This window comes from Sparus aurata, chromosome 18, assembly GCF_900880675.1.
Source record: "Sparus aurata chromosome 18, fSpaAur1.1, whole genome shotgun sequence".
In the NCBI taxonomy this organism is placed as follows: domain Eukaryota; kingdom Metazoa; phylum Chordata; class Actinopteri; order Spariformes; family Sparidae; genus Sparus; species Sparus aurata.
The window spans coordinates 31,022,213-31,045,576 of NC_044204.1; the positions used below are offsets into that span (position 1 = coordinate 31,022,213).

General features: G+C 42.7%; 1 protein-coding gene across 3 annotated transcripts in view; it reads right to left on the reverse strand.

Moving 5' to 3' along the window:
• The window catches only part of diaph2 (diaphanous-related formin 2), a 395,371-nt gene that overhangs the window by 67,615 nt on the left and 304,392 nt on the right, over positions 1 to 23,364 (reverse strand). For all 3 annotated transcript variants that reach the window (XM_030396391.1, XM_030396392.1, XM_030396393.1), the window contains one exon: positions 4,461 to 4,625. In XM_030396391.1, coding sequence (XP_030252251.1) covers positions 4,461 to 4,625 — 165 coding nt within the window. The remainder of the gene's footprint in view (positions 1 to 4,460; positions 4,626 to 23,364) is intronic.

Genomic DNA, 23,364 nt, shown 5'->3' on the forward strand with positions numbered 1-23,364 from the left:
CAGAGTGTCACATCTACATCCCATTTGAATTTTACAAACACTACAGCGCCTGGGCTTTAAGCAGCAAATGTGTTTATTAGCCATCTGTTACGCCGTGTGCCAGGACGTGAGGGGGAAATGGCTTCAAGAAGTTATAGGTTACAGATTGTGAGACTTCTGCTCTGTGGTATGGATGTATTCCCACATTGATAGGTGACCTCCAGAACGTGCTGCAATGAGTTTTTATGACTCTCGACCTAGAGTGAGTAAAAAAAAAAGAAAAGATAAAAATGCAGGGAGAAAAACATTGATTCAGCGGGAGGGTGGGGTGGCACCGTCGGGGGGGCATCGTCTTCAACATTATCAGCGTGATTATGATAATTATTGTCATATTGTGAAGGAATTAGCGAGCTTTAGAAATATCAAATGGGCTCAGAAGTGGACGGATGCGCCCACACACAAACAGACTCGCACACACCGAATCATCGTTTTAATCTCAAAGATGCTCTATCTCGCTACTTTGCGAACCCGGTCTGGGTCTTTTGGTCTTATTAGAAAGTCACTCAATTAACAAGGAAGACTGTTAGCTCATCCCAGCCCATCTGCTGCGCTTTGATAACTCATTAATGGGAGAAAAAAAAAGAAAAAAAAAAGAATCCTCATCCCCCTCATGCTCCTGGTCAGGATTACACATACAGGCCCTGCGATTGCATTTCACTCATACTCTATTTCAGAATATGGCAGCAGCATTAAATTAACAAATTGTTGGACTCTTCGAATACTGACTCCATGTGCTGAAATCAAATAATATTTCATTGGCCACGGGAAAGAGAAAAAAAAAAAACAGAAAAAGAAAAGAGAATGGGATGGGAGTGAGGGAGAGAAAGAGAATGAAACAGAAGGAAAATAGAGTTAATGGATTCTCTTATCAGTTACATTCAGTTCTGTGAGGACTGTCTGTCAATGCGTTTACTCAAATGCCTCATGTCGGTCGGGTGCATTAAGCCCTTGCTTTTTAGTAAAAGCAATTTAGGGTGACTGTATTGCAATGGAATTCTTTAATACTGCAGATGCTTTGTGCTGTGAATGCATTACAAAGGGCGACGCAACAGAGGGAAGTTAGCGAAGATGTTTTGTCTGAGACAAACAACTCAATGTCACAATATTGAAATAAAAAGTCTGCGGCACACTGCGCATATCAAGAAGTTAAATTCAGGGCTCTTCTTTTAAATTATTAGCTGCCAGAGCGCCGGAGCGTTTCGCTAAGATTTGCCATTCGGAACGAAATCAGCGACGGTTAATGTGGGTCGACTTCGTCAAAGATAAATAACTAGCAGACATCTTCCCCCCCCCCTCAAAAAAAAAAACCAAAACAAAAAACCTTCCCTGACAAGAAAAAGCTGAGGAGGAAGCTGCGAAGGAGCCAGCTCAGTTGTTTTCACAGGGTAAGAAAATAAAAACAACATTCGAGTGGAAACAAGCATTGATTCCTTGCGCTCTGCAAGCAGATGGGATTAGCCTTCCTGTCAGCAAACCGAAGAGCCAAAAACTATAAATAATATCTGAAGAATGTGGTGATTAAAGGATTGTTTTTATATGAATACATTAACTTATAACCAGCCCCCCCCCCCCCCCCTGCCGATTTTCAACCACACCACAACACTTTATCCCACTCACTCTCCTCCCCCTTATCCATAGCAGGAAAGTTTAAATCAGTAATAAAATATTCATACGCAGCTATTTGCTTGAGAGAATAATTTATTTTCTTGGGTGGATGCCTCTTTTAGAGATATGCAACTCTGGAATCCTTGGGGGAGCGTTGCGTTGTGTGCTGGTGCACTTTGATCAGCGGGAATGAAAAGTCGGTTTCAGATGGGGATCAGAGTAGAGAGGGGGAGAAGGATTCAGACAAGGAGACTTTGTCATTCACGTTAATGGATTGTGAAGACTGCGAGCGTGCCTCCTGGACACCATGTCATCGTCCTGACACCGGGATTTTTTTTTGGGGGGGGGGAGGATGGGGGCAAAAGAAAGATGGATCGACTGCAGAAGGTGGAAAAAGCAAGGACTCTTGACACGGTTTAAGATGTGTTTTTCCGGGAATTAAAGAAACGCTCGCTTTGTTCTGCCGCGATGTTTTCTCCGCCATTCATTTCGAACTCAACTCCTCAACGACTCATCTGCTTTGACCTGTGTGCTTTATTTGCCGCTATCACTGCAATCATAACGCCAGCATGAGGCAGAAGGAATTTTTAATTTTTTTACTCTCACTCTTCTCACTCTTCTCACTCGCGTATGCTCTTTCTTCTGTGATGGACACATATTTCTTTTTAACATATTAGAATGTGAGGGTCAACATACGGAATAGAGTGTTTAGCTTCCTTTTTGTCCATTGAAAATGCACTTTAATTTCAGCTGAAGGAAATATTACACATTCTACACAAACTTTTTTTTTTTCCAGACGTACACAAAATTATTTCATACTCTCAGGTGGGAAGTAAAGCGCTCTTTCATTAAGTCTTAAAATCTTAACCTCCTCTCTAGGCTCATTAACGGCAACAAAATCCAGTAAGATCTGCAATGCCCCGCGGTGACATTGCATGCACACACACACACACACACACACACGCAGCCGCAAACTAATGAAACTCCCGTTTAACAGGTTAAGAAGCTTGCCCGAGCCTCTTTTATCAGCAAGACACTGACATTACGCATTCCCCTATTCTCAGCATTTCTACTTTCAAATAATATATTCTGATATAATATATTCTAATCTGTTTTATAACTTTGGCTTCTTCTCACAGCCCCCAGTCACTACTTATAAAAGAGGGAAAAGTTCACAAGTATCCTGTCTTAAAAAGATAAGTTAGGTTCTGCAGATTTAAGCGTCTGACGCTGTGTGCTCAGGTAAATGCCATGACTCATTTTCTGTTGCCCCATTTGGATTTACAGAACAGTGTACTGTATGTAGGCATGGATGCAGCAACCAGGGGTGTGATGCAGGGAGAGACAGAGTGACTACTTGTGATCAGATGCACACAGAGGTTTTTTACACAAAGGAATAAGGTACTTAATGTAAACATATGCCAAATTCACAAGAAGGCCCACGTAACTGAGAATTTGACATAGACAGCGTTTCACAAAGTTGATAAAGTTTCTCCCAACGCAACAGCTCACAAAATTGAGTGATTTTCTTTGGGAGTCTGGGGAGTTAAAAAAGTTTGTTTGTGTTTAAGGTTGCCCCCCGCTGTAGTGCAAAGCCTTCTGAAATTGCTGTCCATAAAATCTATAACATAATGAACACGTTTACCGTATTCACTGGATGTGTTTTAAGAAAAAACAAAGTGTCTCAATTGGGAAATGTTGTGAATATATTTGCATATGCTATCTTTTGAGATTTAAAGCACATGCCAGAACCAGCATGTTGACTGGACCCAAAATACTTTGAGTAACAGCGCCAATTAAAAAAAAAAAAAAACACTTCTCGAGCACCATTTTTACCCAGAAGAAGGGTAACTTATAACATATCGATATACCATTCATACATTATGAAATAGGGGGACTTAGTGTTACTGAGACCAAGATGGTGCTGATGAAAGTGAAGAGTTCCCTGACCAAAAAAAAAAAAAAAAAGGAAAAAAAAAAGGAGGTTATGTCGGCGATAATGGAAGAAACATCTCTGGCAGACACAGTGGCATTATGACCTACTAAAAGATGACATATGGAAGGAAATCGCACAGCGGGTGAGCTCGGTTTCATTCTTTGCAGAGGAACAGTGCAAGAACTTAAAAGAAAGATTGAAAGCGTGTCAGGGCCAACCGAGGGAATACAAAGACCAAAATAAGTGGCCAGGAGGAAATGTTGCACTCTAACAAACCTAAAAACTTTCCGGCATTTTTATGATGTGGAAAAGTGAAGATCACCCCCGGAACTGAAACTAGCGGCCGAATGGCTGAATAAAATGTGTCTTACCTAACTGTGCGAGGAAAATAACCCTGATAGTGTCAAAGCAACATTTTCAGGGTTAACTCACCTCGGGGCCACGTTTTTTTTTTTTTGGTATTCTTTTTTTACAGCCAGCCAGAGTTAAGAACTGGAGGTGTGGAGTTTGAAAGCTAAGGGCATTCTTTTTTTCTTTTTTACGAGTCGATGGGGGGTTTAGTTAAAACCTGTGATTGTAACGCTATAATGTTTGCGCTCGCTCTCACCACCGAGCAGAACGCACTGAAAGTTTGATGAAAACGCGCGCGTGATTAACACATAACTTCTGTTCTTGTTTCGTAACACATTGGGTGTCTTTGAACACCCGATGTGTGTGAGCGAGCGAAAGTGTGTGCAGTGTGTGTGCATGTGTGGGTGGTGGCTTCTGTCAGTCCCTGTGCGTGCGTGTGTGTGTGTGTGTATATGTGTCTACTTTGAAGAAACAGTAAAGACGAGACTCTTCATGTACATGCACACAGCGGCATAAACTCTATACTCACCATGAAGAGGATGCGGAAGTTGGCCAGTTCTCCGAAAAAATCCTCCACGCTGACTACTTGGGGGTCAAAGGAGAAGTAGCTGCCGATGCTCTCGTAGAGCTTTTGCATGTTCTTGTGCATCGTGGACAGTTTTTCGTACTGCTCCCGGGCATGCTTGCAGAAGCCGTGAGAAGGAAGGGGTTAAGGGAAACATTTTGAAAAACATGTCTCACACATGGATGGATAAAACATATTTAGAAGCTACTGTAATGAGCACCATTATGACACCTCGCAAATATGTTCACCTGTGGGGAAAAAAAAAACAGGGCACTGTGAGAAATGATCACTTCAGTAGCTTCATAGCGTTCAAAAAGCCCACCTCGGTCAAGGTCGGCAAAACAAAACACTGGATGAAGAAGGGTCAGAGACAATATAATGTGCCATTACAATAACCTCTCCAACTCACTTTGGAGTCGATGGCACGGTGAGCTAATAGCTGCAGCCCCGGAGTAATGGAAAGGTGTTTTGTAGTCAGCGGCATGACACAGATGGTTGCTGGAAAAGCTGATTGCAGTCATTGTTCTATTGTTTCTCCCAACAACAGTGGGGTCAGGTTGTTTTGAACCTCACAGCTCACGTTGCACTGTGTAATTTACTGAACAGGCGGAGCACTTTTCTCCTGGTGAATGGCTATTGACAGCCGGCATCAGTTAAGCATTATCGCAGCAGCCACTGACCTCATGGAGACTGCGCCTGGACACTCCCCGAGACTCACATGCGCTGGGTGGGGATGAGGAGGATGCGACTCCACGCGGGACGCACGCATTGTACAACTTGTTTGCATGCCTGCAGACAAAGACGAGGAGGAAAAGATCCGACGGTGTAAGCGCCACCAGCAGCTGTCTCAGTGCATCGGCACCGGCGTCCACCTGCTGTGTCTTCAATCATTTTGATCATCCTTTTTTTAGAGGCTGTAGTTTTTATAGCCATAATATCCGGAATGGCTCAAAGATAATCACTATAATGTGGAATTACATTAAAACAACTTTGGTTTTATTCCAATAGCTCTGTCCATCAGTTCTATTGGTTATGATAACACTGTAATACCAGTCATTTCTGAGATCCGGAGACGTGCCGACTTGCTTAAAGTATGTTCAACAGAGCAACAAACTTGAGCAGCCAGAGGATCAGAAAGATTAAAAAAAAACAAGTTGAAGCTTTGACTGGATTTGCTACCACTTTAGCTCAGGACAAAAACAAAGGGAACACACCTGTAATTGTTTCACTAACAATTCCTTATTGCACAGGAAAAACTTACTTCTTAAAAAATAGCCAGACCAAGAACAGAAAACAATATATTTCCTCTAGTTTAAAAATACATGTTCCAATCTTACTGTCAGAGCAAACTGTAGGCAAACTTTTGAAATCTCCCCCAAAAAAGAAACACAGAAAAATCGACCGGTGTGGATCAACTAGGCTATGCAGCGAGTCGTTGTACCAGAAGCTGGCAGTGCAGGTTAGTTATGCATGGCTGGAATAAACAGACTACAAGAAAATAGAAGTAGCAAATCATAAATCAAAACAAAATTAGCTGTTTGCCAGCCGACAATGATCCCCAGCGAAAATGAAGAATAAGAATCCAAACTTTTCGCCTTGGCCATTTACTATTCATCGGCAATTAAGTGCATAAAGGCAAAGAAACAACTCAAGTGAGCAAAAATTGAAATTGAAAGTTTGCTGTTTTCATCAATCTTATCTATTCTTTTACTTGCATGCAAAAGCAAGCTGATGGAAACTCAGCTAATGTCTGTGTTTTGGACTCATGCACACTTAGGCGCCTTTTCAATACACAGTAAATGCACTTATACCCTTTTAAATACATAATATTTTACTTCTGTGCAAATGTATGTAAATGCAATTTTTCCATTTAGTATCTGTGGTTCCATGTGTGTAATTCTGAATGGCTGTTCAGTGGAGGGATTCGTACAGCCAGACATGACATAATGTTTTTAATAATAACCATAAATCAGGATGAACACAAATGTATTCTTCTAATTAATTGTGTCTGATCTGTGCATCTTATTCTGATGTGTTCCCCGTGTTAAATTAATAACTAACTTGGTGCTGCGACACAGAGAGGTCTGATCCAAATTGTACTTTGCCTCGACATGATTTTGCGAACTGCTAAGGCTGCAGCTTCTTGCTCTCTGCGTCATCAGTACAGTTATAAGCAATTAGTGCCCATAAGCAGTCGCCTTGGCAACATACACAGGCTGGTGGTCTGCGACTGTCGAGGGCTAAACAGTTCAATCAAGATGTTCTTTGCGAGCGATCGTGTGAACGCCGCTGTTTTTTTTTCTTCCACAATGCCGTTTGTGTCCTGTGTGTTTGTTCTGTCATCTTGTTGGACTTCCATGTTGAGGTCCGGGGATTTCTCTGTGTCCCTATGCACGTTATGAACGCGCACTGTTGTTCCACATGTGTATATAAATAAAACATTCACATGTGAGTGCATGTGAGTGATGTATCTGCGCTCTTTCTGTACATACGCAGTGCATGTGTGTGAAGGGCCTTTTCATGTCGCTGGTGGAGGGCGGGGGGGGGGGGGAATAAAAGCACTGAAAAGGGTAGGCTGGTTGGATTTCCTCCCTGGAAGCTAGTGTTTACCAAAACGCAGCAGCGATGGCGCAGTCCAGGTTAGCAGCGAGCCCACACACGAGGGCTCGATGGATGGACTCATCTTTCTGTCTTTCCTCTTCCCTGTCTCTATCTCCTCCTCTGCCTGGACCTGATTTATCCCCCCCTTGCTTCTGTCAGGCTGCCTTTATCTCTTCTTTTTTGTCCGCCTCCCCCTCACTGCACTTGTGTGCGAAGACTCGGGGGGCCGGCGGATGGATGTAAAAGTAAAAGTTAGCCAAAGAAAGATATCTTTTCAAACGTCCAAACTCCAGACAGAGCTGTACAGTATTTGTGTCTCGAAAATCTCAACGTCTCAAAATGATCCCTGTACAGATATATATAAAAAAAAAAAAAAAAATCCCTTTCTGGGGACCAATCTGCCATGAACAACGCCATATGGTGCAGTGTCATTTATTAGTGAAAGAGAACTTCAGTGCCTCGCCCCCCCCCCCAAAAAAAAACACGATCGCAGCCGGTTCTGAGTGCTAGACTGAGCTTCATTTGAAATGCACCCTTGCAACAATGCCTAATTGGTCAGAATGGAAAAACGGACTCCAAAGGATAAAGAGATAATTGTGAAATCATGAAAAGCATCCATATTCATAACACTGAACCGAACAATGGGCACAAGGATCATCAACAGGTTCATGCCAAAAAAAAAAAAAAGCGGCAAGCCAAATATCAACTCGTCAATCTAGTAGTGAAAAGACATGTTATTTTTCTACTCATTATCGGCACTTAGGCGCAATATTGTTTCCGCTTAGCAGCAGAGTCCGCGGTGCCTTTAGCGCAGGAAATGTTCGGGCCACAAACTGTTGCCTCCCTCGTAGACGGGTAGTTAAAAAACATTGAGGCAGTGGTTACTTTCGGTGCTTGTTGTGGCTTGTGGCTCTCTGTATTTTCTGTTTCTCCCCATCTCGCTCTCTGTCTCTCTCTCTCTCATTCTCTCCCAGTCACACACACTCAAACACACATGTATGCACATGCACAGTGGTAGATGTGTCCCGCTGGGGACCGGACTGAGGCTGGCTGGGCTTTTGCTCCTTGTATTTCCACATCAAAGACGTGTCATATTGATGGAGCCTGACACACATTATCCTGCAGCAACACAACCGGTACGGTAGAGCCTTCATCAAACACACATGCAGACGCAGAACGAACAGGAAGAACACACCCAAACCCCCACACACACGTATATATATATATATATAGTCGTGAGCACACACTCACACACCCATGTTCTGTCTCTCTGTCAGACTGTCCGTTATTCTTTTCTTTCCCTTCCTTTCTCACAGTTATTGTAGTCTTTATTGTCTCTCCTTCTCCAAAGATAAATCCTCTTTTTTTCTACTTCTTTCTCCTTTCTTCCTGTCTACCACGTTCTCTTTCTTTCAACACATTCCCCTTTATTATTCTCTTTCTACATTTCCCCTTGATATTCTCTCCATTAAATTCTCTCACTCAAACAAGAACTCCTGTTTCTCTCTCTCCTACTCGGAGTGAACTTTCACAAGTCTGCTGTCTGAGCCGTGTCTGTTATTCACGTCGCTCGGGCTTGAAGCAGAGCAGGGAGCAGAGGCGATGGGTCTCAAGGTAAAGCATCGTGCAGCCTTTGGTCGCCCCGACTCTGTTTGTCAGTCTCTGCTCTTCTCCTCTAGCCGTCCTCGGAGATGTGCTACCGCCTGCACTTCCTGTGCGCTGAACCTCACCAACGCAGAGAAAGACAATTGCACCAAGGCTGCAGGGCTTAATGTTGCAAGCGCGGATGCTACAAAAAGATATCTGTGGAGTGCTTACTGGATTTTATGCTAATGACCAGATTAGAACACTTAATTTTGCAAATACAGGCATTTTATAGTTCTGCGCCTTGTCTTCCTTTAACTTCTGCACAGGAATGGCTTTTTTTTTTAAGTACTACTGCAGTAGCTGTTCAGCACACACACTGTTTGGCACAGGTTATCTGGTAATGTGAAGAGTGAAGAGATCCAGTCTTAAGCCTCCGGAACTGCTCATATCAAACAGGTTTGATATTTACAGTTCAAAATCTGGATCAGTGTATCCGTACTTTCTGAGCTGGACCCCGAAAACCTACGACACAAGCATCCCAGAGCAGCCGATGGTGCTGCCAAGCAACGGCAAACACTGTAGCCCTCGAGGCTAACGTTTGCTAGCATACTACTGTGGACAGAAACGTAAAATCTCAGCTCCACGTCTCACTGAAAAAAATAGAAAACACGCGTTGACCGTGTCACCCCGCTCATCATACTTAACCTCCTGCTTTTGTCTTTCCTCGATACACCAAGCTAACCTCTAATTTGTTTACGTCTGCTTCCCCATGAGGTCACGTCAGAGCGCTTTAGTCTGTAGAACCACGAAGACAGAGAACTGAAGCCACGTCACCATTCGGGCACAGAGCGGTGTTCGCTGTTTACTCAACATTTATTAACATTCAGTGTGTCGAGTGCCCCAGATGGCAACCAGCCAAATGTGAAGTAGATCGGAGGAATGGTTCCCGAGATACATGCAGACCGACAAAGATTCTTTGGTGTACAGTAAGATTTCAAGGAGTGCGTTTAAGTGGACGTCAGTATACTGTATTTTTTAAGAGCTACCCGATTTTTGATCATTTTTGGTTATGGTGTTTACTTGGAACGTGAAAAAAAGGTGTTTTTAATCAAGCCCCCGTATACATGATCATAACGCTAACCGGGTTTGTGATCATCTAGCCGCAGGTGTGTCTTGATCTCTCACCGTCTCGACTGCTGCTCTGTGCGCTCACAAACACACATTTCATTACATGCCACATCATCCTGGTCTCCACTGAAGTACTCCAGGTGGCATATCCAGTTGTCTCAAAACTGGGATGAGGACTTATCCAGATTTCTGAAACCAGGAGATGACGTTTTTACAGGTGCCAAACATAAACAGAAGACTCCAAAAAAAAAAAACGGGATCATCATCGGGATACTAGAGGGCACGTAAACACACTCAGTAACTGAAGCTGTCACAGTGCTCGGATAAACAATTTTAGTTCACTGAACATATCACACTAAGGCTTGGCTCACACAACTCCAGTTTCTGACAGCGTCATATCTGACAGTGCTGATTTACAAAGACAATGTCAGATGTGAAATGTGATGTCAATGGCAGCGCTCTGCCAGTTCATGTTTTTGTAATTCTCTCTCTCTCTCAAATCTCCTGTTGTTGCCAAAACCCAGCCTGTCCTTGTAAAAATCTAGAATTAGTTCTTTGTCCTGCCACAGTGTCCTCATTACTGTGTTTAATCAGTCACTTTTTATCTGTGTGTTTGACGTGCCAGAGAGGGTACATTTAACATCAGTAAGCTGCGATTAAGGGCGCTCATTTTTAACACCACAAAGTGACATCAAAATCATATCCAAGTCAGACTTACCCTAGATGTGCAAAATGAAAAAATAAAAAAAAAAGGAGCAGAAGAAGCTTTTTTGTAGCAAGACTCCATTCAATTCCACGATAAAAAAAACCCAGAGAAAGAGGAGAGAAATCCATTTATGAGCCAAAAAACAGAGTTAAAACAGTCTTCACAATGGCCACCTATGAGGATGGCAATAAATTACCTGGTTTGTTTACCTGTGTGCATGAGAGAGTTATTAAAGTGCTGCATAAAACCCTACAGTGGGGGCCCGAAAAGCCTCCTTAATAAATCTCCTGTAACCTAGTTGCATTAATGTTTATTTAATGCTTTTTTCCCGTGCATGCTGGCCCCTCCATCCAAGGCCCCACACTAAGCCTGCTTTTCTCCAAACCCCACCATCCCTGCTCCCTTTATCCCCACACCTCCTGCCAACAGCCCCTGTGGGCCAAATTACACCAAAGCTGCCCACTGACTGGACACAACCCATCATGTTGAGAGCGAGAGCGGGATGAGAGAGGGATGAAGGAATGGAGTGCAGTGGCAGGGCACCGAGTGAGACAGCGAGAGAACACAGAATATTGGATATACAAAGTAATTCTAGCAACTCAAATCTATGTATGTATGAATGCAACAGCTCTTATTTGACTTTTTTTTTATAATAAAATCTAAAATTCTTTGTGTTGGCCGCCTTCTTCTTTTATTTAAATCTTTTTATTTTTTACTTTAAAAGTTTGTTTTCTTTTATTTAAAAAGTTTTTTTTGCTAGCATCACTTTTTCTCAACTCCATACAGATAGAATGATAAAGGAGACTAAGTGAGGACAAATGCAAAGCTTCATTAAAACTGTGTTGCTGAGTCAACAGTGATCTTTTCCACTGTTGGCCAACACTATGGTATTCTTCTCCACACAGTAAGCCACGTTCCTAAGTGAGGACGACAGGACTGTTCTGTTGTGTGTAGTGATACAGGCAGAGGTAGGTCTGCAGGGCGAGCGGGAAAGAGGCTGACAGCGTCCTGAGTTTGGGCCATGGCACGGACACCGGGGCTCTCAGAGGGAATTAGCAGAGCAGCCAGTTCTGGGAAATTGGGATGTGACCTCGTGCTGAGGTGGACGGAGGGTTGCGCGGGGGGGGGGGGGGGGGGGGGGGGGGGGGTGAGATGGAGCGCTGGAAGAAGGGAGGCGTTGCCAAAATTTTAAAAGAGGCAGTATACTATATGTGTACAGTTCCAAATCACTGACACGTATCTGAATGTACTGAACGGAAGGCTTTGATTTCGTTTACGGAGAATTTATGATAAATGTTCATAAATGGCATCTCAGTCAAAACACAAGAAAATACGCAAGTAGCGTGAGATCGTGGGAGATGCAGTCATCACTGGTAAGCAACCAACACTGCCAGCTGAAATGTTATCTTCATGACTCAGGCAGGAATGTTCAGTGTTGTTCACCATTCCTTCCTCCGTCTCTGGCACTCTCTTGGAAGTTACAGCAATGGGCGACCAAATGAAAATCAGTTACCTGAGGAAAGACTAGTCTGTCCTTGACTTTAAGCGCAAAGTGCTTTTCCATGTGTTTAGCTACAGTGTCTCTTGATGTCGTAACGTACATGGGCTTAGGGTACTGAACTACTAACTCTTTGAATCCTGCGCCCTTGAACACACTGACTAGCTAGCACTACAACAAAAGTGAAAAGTTGCATCACACATGTTTACATTGGACATTGTTGCATTGTGCAGGAAACACTGCCACACTGAAAGTGAACTAAAGGCACAGCAAGTAGAGCAGACAAGATAGTTTCTGAGTAAAGGAGTTACGATAGTGAAATAAGAAATGACCACACACACACACACACACACACACAGTTAAACTATCGATTGATGGGAAACAAAAGTCTATCACCTACTGTATGCTAACAGCGCAAAAAAAACCCCAAAACCTAAAGTGTAGCTAAATAGTCATGTTAGCAACTTAATATTCTCACAATGGAAATGTTAACAGGTTGATTTTTGCAAATTAGATTAATAAAAAGTCAATCACCCACTAGTTCACAAAACAATTCACTCAAATCCAAAATTGTCAACCTCATTTTGGGGCTCCAGGAAGTGACAGGGAACCACCAAGTCTTTAGAACTGACCGCCTTGGAACCATGAATGTTTGGTGGAAAACATGAATGGCTGCATCGACTTTCATTGCCATCCATCCAATATTTGTTGAGATATTTCATTCCGGATGAAAGTGGGCAGACACACTGACTGACCAATAGACTGGCCAACATTGTTTTGTGTCCAGAGTCCTGCGGCAGCCGTGCTCAATGAGGGAAACTGCAGGATCATCCCTTACAGACGCAATAGCTGTCAAATGTCTTTGCAAAATACAGCCAACCTTAATTTTCTAAGTGATTAAACATCTCCCTGGATACAAAAAAAAAAAAGACAAAATACTTAAGAGAACAAGAGAGAATGGGTTTTTTAGGCTTCCTCAAATCTCAGCTCATGTGAAATGGGAGCCTGTTTGTTGTGCGCAAGAATAAAGCATTCGAGTCAGGTTCATTTCACATGGTGCAAATAATTAAATCTCTACCAAACTGAATGCCTTGGTGAAACAATGCTCTCTGAAAATTGCTGGACTTTGTCCAAAGTAATCAAAACAACACCTTGGATGAAAATCAACGGTGTGCCATCGCAAAACTCTATCCCGTTGATCCGTCTTTGTCACTGTGCGCGCTCGCACGCACACACACACACACACACACACACACACACACACACACACACACACACACACACACACACACACACACTCTTTCCCCCTCGCCTCTCCCTCTGTCTCTCTGTTGGATTACAGAAGGTGCCAACAGGGTGGTGATTATTCGATGCCATCTCCCTCCCCTTCACAAAATGTAATTAATGTAATACTTCAGCGTGCTGCTGCAGTGATCAGACTCTGCCTTCACCTCTTCACCTTCAATGTTCTCAGCGTCTCACTAAAAGCTCCGACTCTTCCTCAAGTCGCTTTGCAGTCAGAATCTTAAAGACCTGTCGTACGTTACATACATTTTAACTATATCTTTTATATATACATACATATTTACAATGTGAATATTGCGCATCAGTCTTATTGAAACACACAGACAGCATATACATATATATTTAATGACTGTGAGGGCTGCTTTTTCACACATCACAGCCTCTGTGAATTATACTGCCACTTGACACGGGGGTCATAACCTTTTCTCCCCCAGCACTCCTCTCCATCATCTCCCCTACAGCTCCTACATCCTTTTTCTCTTGAAATTAAAGGCCGGGTTTTAAGTCAATTTTACTGTCAATTTATTCTGCCCGTCTGTGTCTGAAATATTTATACGTGTAGCGAAGGAAGGTTGCGTCTGCTTAAGCATTCAAAGCCCTCCACTTACAGCGCCCAGCTGGTGTTGGAACAACCCGACGAGGGGCGGGACTGGTGGGTGTAATGACTACATCTGATAAAAGAAAAGAGACCGTATAAATTAGATATGAGGGGATTAGGTCCAAGGGAATGACCTGTTGAATCATGGATAGGCTATTAAAAAAAGGGGAGAGAGTGCTGGGAAAAAGAAAAAAAAAAATGATTTGGTGTCCACTATAATGGTGCTGGTGAGTGAGTGTATGTGAACACAACATGTCCCCATTAAGATTACTGACACGCATGCAAACACACACGCGTTTTTTTGCTTTTTTCGATAACCTTTTATGGTTGCTGTCATCCCTTCATCCTCATCCAAAGCGCTCACATGCCACATCGACGCCCCGAGGCCGGCGCGTCTCTGCGTAATTTTTCACAGAGTGGAAACATGACAGTGCAAATCCACTGTGTTTACAATGTTCATACTTGTCAAACTGTGAAAGGTCAAGTCTTTTGCTTCCCCCCCCGACGCTGATCTAATCGGTAAAAACATCAATCCGTGCCTCAGCGTTACAATGGCTCGCGAGATGCCCCTTGAAGAGACAAGTATGTGCAAAAAAAAATAAATAAATAAATAAAACACAGGCGGAAACTCGCGGCTGTCATTTCACAGACAGGTGCAAGCTTGTAAACAATGTTGCACAGCTTAACATCCAATGAGAATCTAATTGGATGGCTGTTTTATACACTGTGGAGTGCAGATAAGTACATGTTCTGAGATGTATTATTCGGAAAATCTTTAATAATTAATCTTTGATGCTGGTGTAACCCGGTGTTGTGCATTCATCGATTTGGTCTTCAATGAATCCAACTACCCCCCTCTCCATCAGCACAAGGAGAGCTGATTGAATGTGGTAGGAGAATACATTTAATATTTTCCTCTCACAGTCAAACGTGCTTTTAATTGATGTGTTAAGTCGTGTTTAGACGCATTAACTGCACACCTTTGAATACTGAAAGAACATACAAAGGCTGCATGATACACCGATAAAATACTGGCATCATATTAGGGAAATCTATATTACTGGCTCTTTATCCACTAATGCTTCTTCATTTCAGTATGTTATATGGGTTCATGTGCATGTAAAAGGCCTTGAAAGTTAAAAAGCTCAGAGCTGCGCCAACGTGAGCTCCTCTCTGCCAAAGTATACACTGCTCCTGTCTGTGAACCCGGTCTAGTAGTAACCCAAAATAAAATTATTGACCTGGAAATTAGCATAGTCGTCTTCTTTAAGCCAAAATGCTTTCACTGAACTTAACGGTAGGTTTGTATATCAAAAGTTGGTTTGCAATCCACCAAGAAGTAGAAGTAGAAGCAGAAGTAGAAGTAGAAGTAGTAGAATAAGTAGAAATAGAATAAGGAGGAGGAGGAGGAAGAAGATGGCCGGGCCATACGATGTAGATTTGAGAGCCAAACATGTTGCCGTAGCTGCCGACGCATCCCCAACTTTCTGAGAAGGACGACTCGATTATTACGCAATATGTGTTCCACAAATCTTCTGGATTAATCCACCCTTTCACACGACATCTTAGCCTTTCCTATCCTCAGGCGTACATAAAAAAACACAGACGAGGAACTTATTTTAAAGATAAAAAAATGATATATAATTGTCAGCCATATATTGGCTGACAAAAAAAAAAAATCCATATCATGCCTCCCTGTAATATACAGTACAGCTTTATCAACACTGCCAGCTTTAACGCCAGACACAATTCAGGCTGTTGACGCTGCATTGTGTCTCATTTACATTGCCCTACTTTTCTGACCTGGCTTGTCTCATTCCTAGATAATATATGAAAATACAAACACATCACGCTGCTGTCCTCCTATAGCGGAGGAAAGTTGGATATTTCTTTTGCAGTAGGATCAATTTAAAAGACTTGTCTGGCTTTGCTTGCTGAGGGAGTACAAAGACTGTGTGGGACGCACAGTATAGACTCGTTTCCCTGCACATGCCATGTCTATGTTGCTCTACGCAATGGTGACAGTGATGAATCACAATTGCCGGTCCACACTTTTTATGTTTCGTGCTGTGTTTCTGTCTCTTTGTTTTAACCGTCCTTATCTGCCTCCGACAAAGGGGTTTGCAAACTCACTCTCACACGGACATGCACACTCATTGCCCTTCCTGTTTCCCACCAGATCATAAATACTGTAGGTGTATTATGGCCGTACTTGGTGAGATGTTAAAGTGGAAATGCGTTGAACGTTCTGTGCAGATTTTGAGTTAATCGTCAATCAGGACATTGTCTTTCTGTTGCTGCCCTAAATGTATTTGAGTTTTTTTTTTTGTTTTTTTTTTATCAGTTGTCAGCTCACATTGGATTGAGTTTATGGTGTTGAGGGCAGGATGAACATAAAACGCCATTCAGGATATAAAAACAAACACAAACATGGCACTAACCTGCTGCTTTTGGGTTTTTTTTTTCCAACGCCTGCGTCGGAGCTGTTCTTTCTTACATTCACTCGTCATTAAAATGTGGTAAAGCCGAAACATTACACATACAATCTTAAAATAAGGCTCACGACTACAGCTTTTCATTCCACTCTCGGTTTGGGTTTCAAGAAGAGTAAAACAATCCTTAGAAAATGCTTCGAGAAACAGATTAGAGCAAAGTACTTCTCCATGACTGACGAATCACAAATGCCCGAATTATCGTAACGCGGTAAACATTTTCCTTACAATCTGCCACTCCGGGGCAAGCTTTCAACGAATGCCTGGGAATTATTTAAGTGCTATTTGACCCGGGTTTGCGCGCACCATGTCCAGATTACATCTTCTTCGTGTGATCACCGTGCATAAAGCTGGAAATGGGAGCTCTTAGGTGGCCACTTAACGCATGCCTTCTGAACAGCCTGGTAATCAAGACAGTCAGTGCGGTTTTGCAAATGGACATCATGTTGGGCTGCCTTTGATGTGAGCCTCCAGACTGCCGGGGGATGTTCTCAACGCCGGTGGAATCTCAAACCTCCATGCTGGACTGTTGCAGTCCACAGCGCTGCTCAATGGAACAGAATGCAGACTATACTTGTATTTCTTGATATTATGTAAATTGCATTGGCATGCTGTAAATAACTCGACAAACAATCAAATCAAGCGTTGTTCTAATACGGGCATGAGGGGGCAAGGGTTCGCAGCTAGATACGGAGAATATTATTTCCACCATCCTCAACAAAAGACTGATTTATTCAAATCAATCGGATATGTGAGTGTGAGAAAACGAAAGTAATCCGACATCTAGGTGGTCGGCTAGCGTGTTTTCATGCACAGATCATTAAAAAACGCTCAAATGAAATGAAAATCGATATCGCCATTATTTCACTTATTTATTTAAATGATGATAATCAACCTTTGTGCTAAAGGAAAGGCCGTTTAGGGCAGCGGCTCTGATTTACCGACACTGAGAGCTCTCAATTCCCCGCACAAAACAGCAGCAGCGAAGATTCACGTTGGATTTGCGAAGATTTACGTAATTGCGCCACAGTGCTAAAAAGGCTGAGATGAAGAAAGAACGGCGGAGGGATTGATAAAAGACGGGCTGGAAAAGAGACAGACACGGAGACGCAGAGAGAGGGACAGGGAGGGAGAAAGAGGGAGAGAGAGACCATATTGATCCGATTCCTTCAGTGCGACCACTGGCCCAGCAGCTAGCGTGACAGAGTACAGCTCCATTCAATAGCCTTATCATTACCACAGCACAAACCCATTCAGCAGGTCAGACTGTTTGGCCCCTGGTTCAGTGCGTGTGTGTTTGTGTGTGTCAGCGCACGCTCGTGTGTGTGTGTGTGTGTGTGAGCGAGGCAAGGGAAAAAAAAAAAAAGAAGGGGTAAATTTCGATTCTTTAAGCCAATGAATCCCATTATAAGACCACTTACAGCACATTTCTTTGTTCAGAACACTTTCAGCCTAATGAAGTGTCCAAAGAGTGGAGTTAGAAGTAAAAAAGAAGATGCTATCCACTAAAGAGTGTTGTAGAGCACAGGTAAAGTTATCGCTGGACAAAAACCACTCGCGGGCAGAGGAGAGTGGATGTTACTAAACAAAGTTTGCCTTATATATCTGGACTTAAACAGCACCAGTTCCAAAACAGTTTGGAATGTGTGTGCTCTGCAACACATGGATAAAGAAAAGATATGTGATATATGTTTCACATCATCAACTTCAGCGATTGTTGCACATGTATGCTTATATATGCTGACAGCAACATGTTCCGAAAGACTGGGGGAGTTGTAAAAAACAAGTTGAGTTCCAAAAACTCCCGTTTGGAACGTTCCACAGGTGAACAGGTCCATTGTTAACAGGTGACGGCACCATGGCTGCGTTACGAAAGGGGCATCCATGATTGGCTCAGTCCATCACAAGCGAGTATGGAGCGATGTTCAGAAACACAGTTTGTTTGCAAATGATCGCAGTCCGTCTGAATTTACATTATACACAACTTCCTGACCTTTTTGGAAACAGGGTTGTAAAAAAAAACAGTACACTTGTTCAGCCGAGCAAACCGTCTGCAGTTGAATCTGTATAATCGGGCCGAGCTTTAACTGGAAGTGGGTAGCGATATCTGAGAGTACTTATTTTATGCCTGACATTGATACGGGTTGATCAAAAGTTGCTCAATTTATTATTTATTAGAAAACTATTTGCAGAACCGCCTCAGAATTAAACTTCAGATTAATGCTTCTGATCAAAAGGCTCAGAGAACCATGTGTGGAATCGTTGTGTACATTGTTTTTTATAAACTTGAACGGATAAACTTCAGTCAGCTACCCGATGAGGATTCTTTATCATGAGTACGAATATTAACACGTTTTACTCCGATGATACTCATCACACTCGTGAAAAGTGCATCATCTGTGCTGGCTGAATTCACTCTCAACTCTTCCATCTGCAATCATAAGCTCAGTTCACTGGTGTTGGACCGCAGCGCTCCGTGACTGACATGTTGTAAATTGCAGCCAGCTCACAACTGGCAGAGAAAGGCACGGGCGAACACAAGGCAGAGCAATCCAAACAAACAGCGTTGAAGCATTAGACCTAAATTGGGTTGCTTTAAATACAAAAGGACAATGTCCTACTTTATTAGATTACAGTCAAACATGAGTGGCAGTAGTAGCTGTCAAAGCCGGCTAGAGAAGGAGAGATGCAGGCTGGGGAGGAAGGAATAATGGAGCCGTCTCCAATGGCAACACAGAGGCACAGAGACTATTTTTAGCAAATTAATTTAAGGCTCTAAATAATTAACTGATAATTATCTGGCAATCAAGAGTAAGATGAAATGATCTCCCCAAGAGTTTTTTTGTCATGTGGCTCGGCAGGGGGGGTGGGGGGGCTGGAAGCTTTTGCGTGACTCGCCAGTCAGAAAAAAAAAAAAAAGAAAAACACACACACACACAAAAAAAAAGCTGGGTGTCATGAGAGGGGGAAAAAAAAGAGAAGCTGACAGGGGGATACAGTAAGATGTACTCGCTGGAAGGCAAGTGGATTTGCCAATGATTAGCGCCTAATGAGTGACAGAAAACTGGCACTTCCAATTCATTTGTTTGTGGAATAATAGATGTGTGTAGCAGCTGTCTTCCATGTGTTTGTCGGACGTGTTTATGCAAACACACGCATGCATATAAACAGCAACACAGGGCAAAAAAAAATGAAAAAAGGATACACAAAGTCTCCGAATCATCCCGTCGTGAAGGCATCATAAACCGCATTTTCACCTCAGTCTTTGCAAATAGATCTGACGGTGCAGCTCAGCTACAACTGGGAGCAGCAACTAAAAAAGTTCTGAGTTCAGTGGAGCGGCGGTGGTGGATGTTTTTTAGTCCAAGTTGGGTTATCTCCACACCTGACCCTGACAAGACTCCCCTCTTAAAACAGAAGAAGACGGAGGGAGAGAGAACTGACAGGCACTTGATGAACTGCCTCTAGCTATGTGTGCGCGTGTCCTCCAACCTGTAAAAAATAAAAGTACATTCATTGTCAGTTCATCTCCTACTCGCCGAGTCTCTCCTCTCCCTTATTGTCTTCATCTCTCTGACCCCTCTCATATCTTATTTCTGCTCTCTGTAGCCCGTTACTTTCTCAGTCCTCCCGGCGCTGACCGGCAGAGAGCCGAGGAACCGCACAGAAGTAGCCGTCAAACAAAGTATGCAAATCTGTCATTCTGTCTGTCTCGCGACCTTAACGCTCACCTCGACCGCGTTCATTCTACTTGCAGAGCACCGTGTCGATTGCCGCTTTGAGGAGAAAAATTGGTGAGAAAAGGCTGAACTGAACACTGCCCACCTGACAGCTGATTCTCGTTTTCAAAGAACAAACAACCACAGCCCTTTCTACTGGGGAAGACACATGAATCATTAACAAGTTGCTTACTAGCACACATATTTCTAGCACACTGGCTGTTGACGGTCATTGTACAGCACTTTAATACTTAACAACTTATTCTGCGTATTCTCCGTATTCTATAACTACAAGGTCATTGATTGAGAGCTTTCCCTGATAACCTCCTAATAACTGCTAACTGACAGTAACAAAGGAAGCTTTTGCATGAATCGAAATCTTGCTCCGCTCAGCATGCCAGTATACTCTTATTTATACCATGGTCTGGGGGAATACTCGATTCTGATTGGCTGCAGGGTGTCCATTAACCCCTGATATATGGACATCTACTAAGTAGTTCCAGTCAAATTGACTGTTCACCGCTGTAAATTAATGCGCTAGCTGGCGTATCAAATCTTAATATGTTATTTCCAGCACTGAGTGCAGTCCGTCAGTCCTTCAGTGTCTTATCCTCTGAGCGCCACAGGGTGGCGACTGTAACACACAAGCTGCAGAAAGTTCACTTCCCCTCTAAACTAACTGCTACGCGAATACGCTGTTCAACTCTCTACTTCAGGCTGCGGCCACAGTAACGTTACACACGGCCGGTCATTTGTTCGTGAAAATCTTGCTATTGATTTGGGGACAATGACATGACTGGTTAGTTAGCTAATCGTGTTAGCTAGCATACTGTCAAATTATATTTACTGTTTGTCAACTGTATGCAATGTTATTGACTTTGAATCCTGCTAGCATAGCGTTAGCTTTCTGGCTCATCGCTGAGCGGACTAGAATATCTCCAGTTGCCAAGTCGTATCTATGGTCCGTCCTATTTACTGGAGGAGTGAACAACGCTTCCGTTGCATAAGAATCTTACGGGAGAGTAATGATTGTTCCAGGTATTAGTCAAACCCTCAGGCGTTACCAGGGAAACTAAGTTATGGCTTGTGAAAAACTTTATATTTTGAGTGTAAAACGCATGAAAATGTAAATTAATGGTCCGAATCTTTTCTTTGGCAAGTGACCATGGTATAAGCGGGATAATGCCCTTCGAGGTGTCCATTAACTTCTGTTTATGGACACCTCGTCGGGCATTATCCCTTACGTAACACAACACAAAACTGTTAATAGTCTCCAATAACCAACGTTCTTCATTCTAAAGTGAGGTCTTTCTCATAACTAAGGAGCAAACTAAGTAAAACATTTTTGCATTCACTTTTTTTTAATTAATCTATTTCTATTTTATTCATTTAGTGATTCTTCTCTTTCTCCTCGCTCTGTTCTTTTTCTGTGATTTTGCCTGTTATATTACTTTTATTCATTTAACTTGTAACAACTCAGTTAGACTTTTTGTGTTTTTACATTTTGTGTTCTGCCTTCTTGTTTTAACTCGGCTCAGAATAGACTTTCTTGTGTTTGGCTTGACTGAGTTTCCTGCTTTCGCATGATTGTCGAAAGCACTTTGTAAACTCTGATTTGAACAGTGCTAGATATATAAAGTTTGTTATTATTACAATGCACTCTTGATTTAACCCTTATTAACTCACACAGGTTTTGCTGATGCATTATTGAGGTTATTGAGGGAAAATGCTCAGTAAAACGTTTTACTGATAACATTCAGTCAACAAATGCGGCATTCCACCTCCCCTCTTCCACTGCATTCATGCCTCAACACCAATTGTTCCAATCATCTACCCCTCAAGTGGTGGGGCATCGCAAGCCCTAGCTACCGAACGTTAACTTTGCTAACACGAGCTAATGCTTACATTGATAATAGCTAGCTAGCTAACATTCCTAATGGTTTGACACTACCGTTGATTATTTATTGACAAAAATGTTTTTATCAATATGGCCTTCAATAAAAAGTAGTAGAATATGGTCAAGCAGAATAAGTCATTAACAGACGCTTTATAATAACTCATACAGAGCCAATATGCAACATATATGCATGCTAATAAGTAAGTAATTAATAGGTAATATCTAACCCTAATATAAGTAAAGTGTTCCCAAAGAACATTCCACAGACAGCAGCAGAACATTTATGAAGCATTAACAACAGTTTGTTGTTAGAAAATTGGCTTTTTCACGTGAAAGGATGATAGCCACGCGTTTAAAAGTGGGAAATTGTGGACATATGTTTGCATACTGTGTCTGCCTTTGGGTTTTGAGATTACAGAGGGGGCACAATTAGCTTGACGGAGTGACGTGCTTTGGTGAGAGCGAGGGTTGACAGGCCTACCTAGCTTCCCCACTGCGCAACCTTTTATAAAATCAATGCCACCACTAAACACAACTCTCCCCTGTGGAGCTGGGCCCTGTTATAGCCTCCTTCCCCTTCTAGTGTGGGAAGGAAAACACAGCGAAACAGATAAATTAGAGCCTCCAGCCTGTCTACTATTGTGAAGTGACAACAGTTCTGTCAGTAATGTAACAAAAAAAAAGAGGCAGTTCTTTTATTGAAACAAGAACCCCTGCATTTAAACTTCACTTTCTTCAGCCAATTATATTTTCTTCTCTCTATGGAAACATAGCGCTATCGGTGAAAATCATTGTTATTGGCTGGATTGGCTGTCGATGGGTGACATAGGGAAAAAAAAAGGGGTTTGGGAGGCTTTGTACACATCAAAGAACAGGATCTGAGCAGTGAATGAACCACTGCTGAAAACATTTGCTCACATTATCTCGGCTCTGATACAGAAACCGTCCTCCTTCAAAAATACTGCAAGACATAAATGTCATCACAACCCGGACAAAAGGAGTGTGAGAAGGAAGGGTAGACAAGGGAAGAGCAAATAGACATTTAACTTACTTATTTGTCTTTTTTGTCTTGCGCCTCGAGGAGGAAGCTTTCATGGACTGTTCTCCGAGCACATATTTGGAGAGGCTCTCTCTAACAGTTAACGGTGATAGTGGTGTTGGTGGAAACGCCAAACACCGAGGCCCCGAACACCTCCTTTGCAAACACGGCATCCGTTCATTGCTGCGGTGCGGAGTCTTTTCTTGGAAACTGGCACTCAGTGACATTGAAAATCAGAGTAGGGACTCGTCAGTTTCACCGAATCTCTTACCAGGCGAGGTATCGGCGTAACACGCGT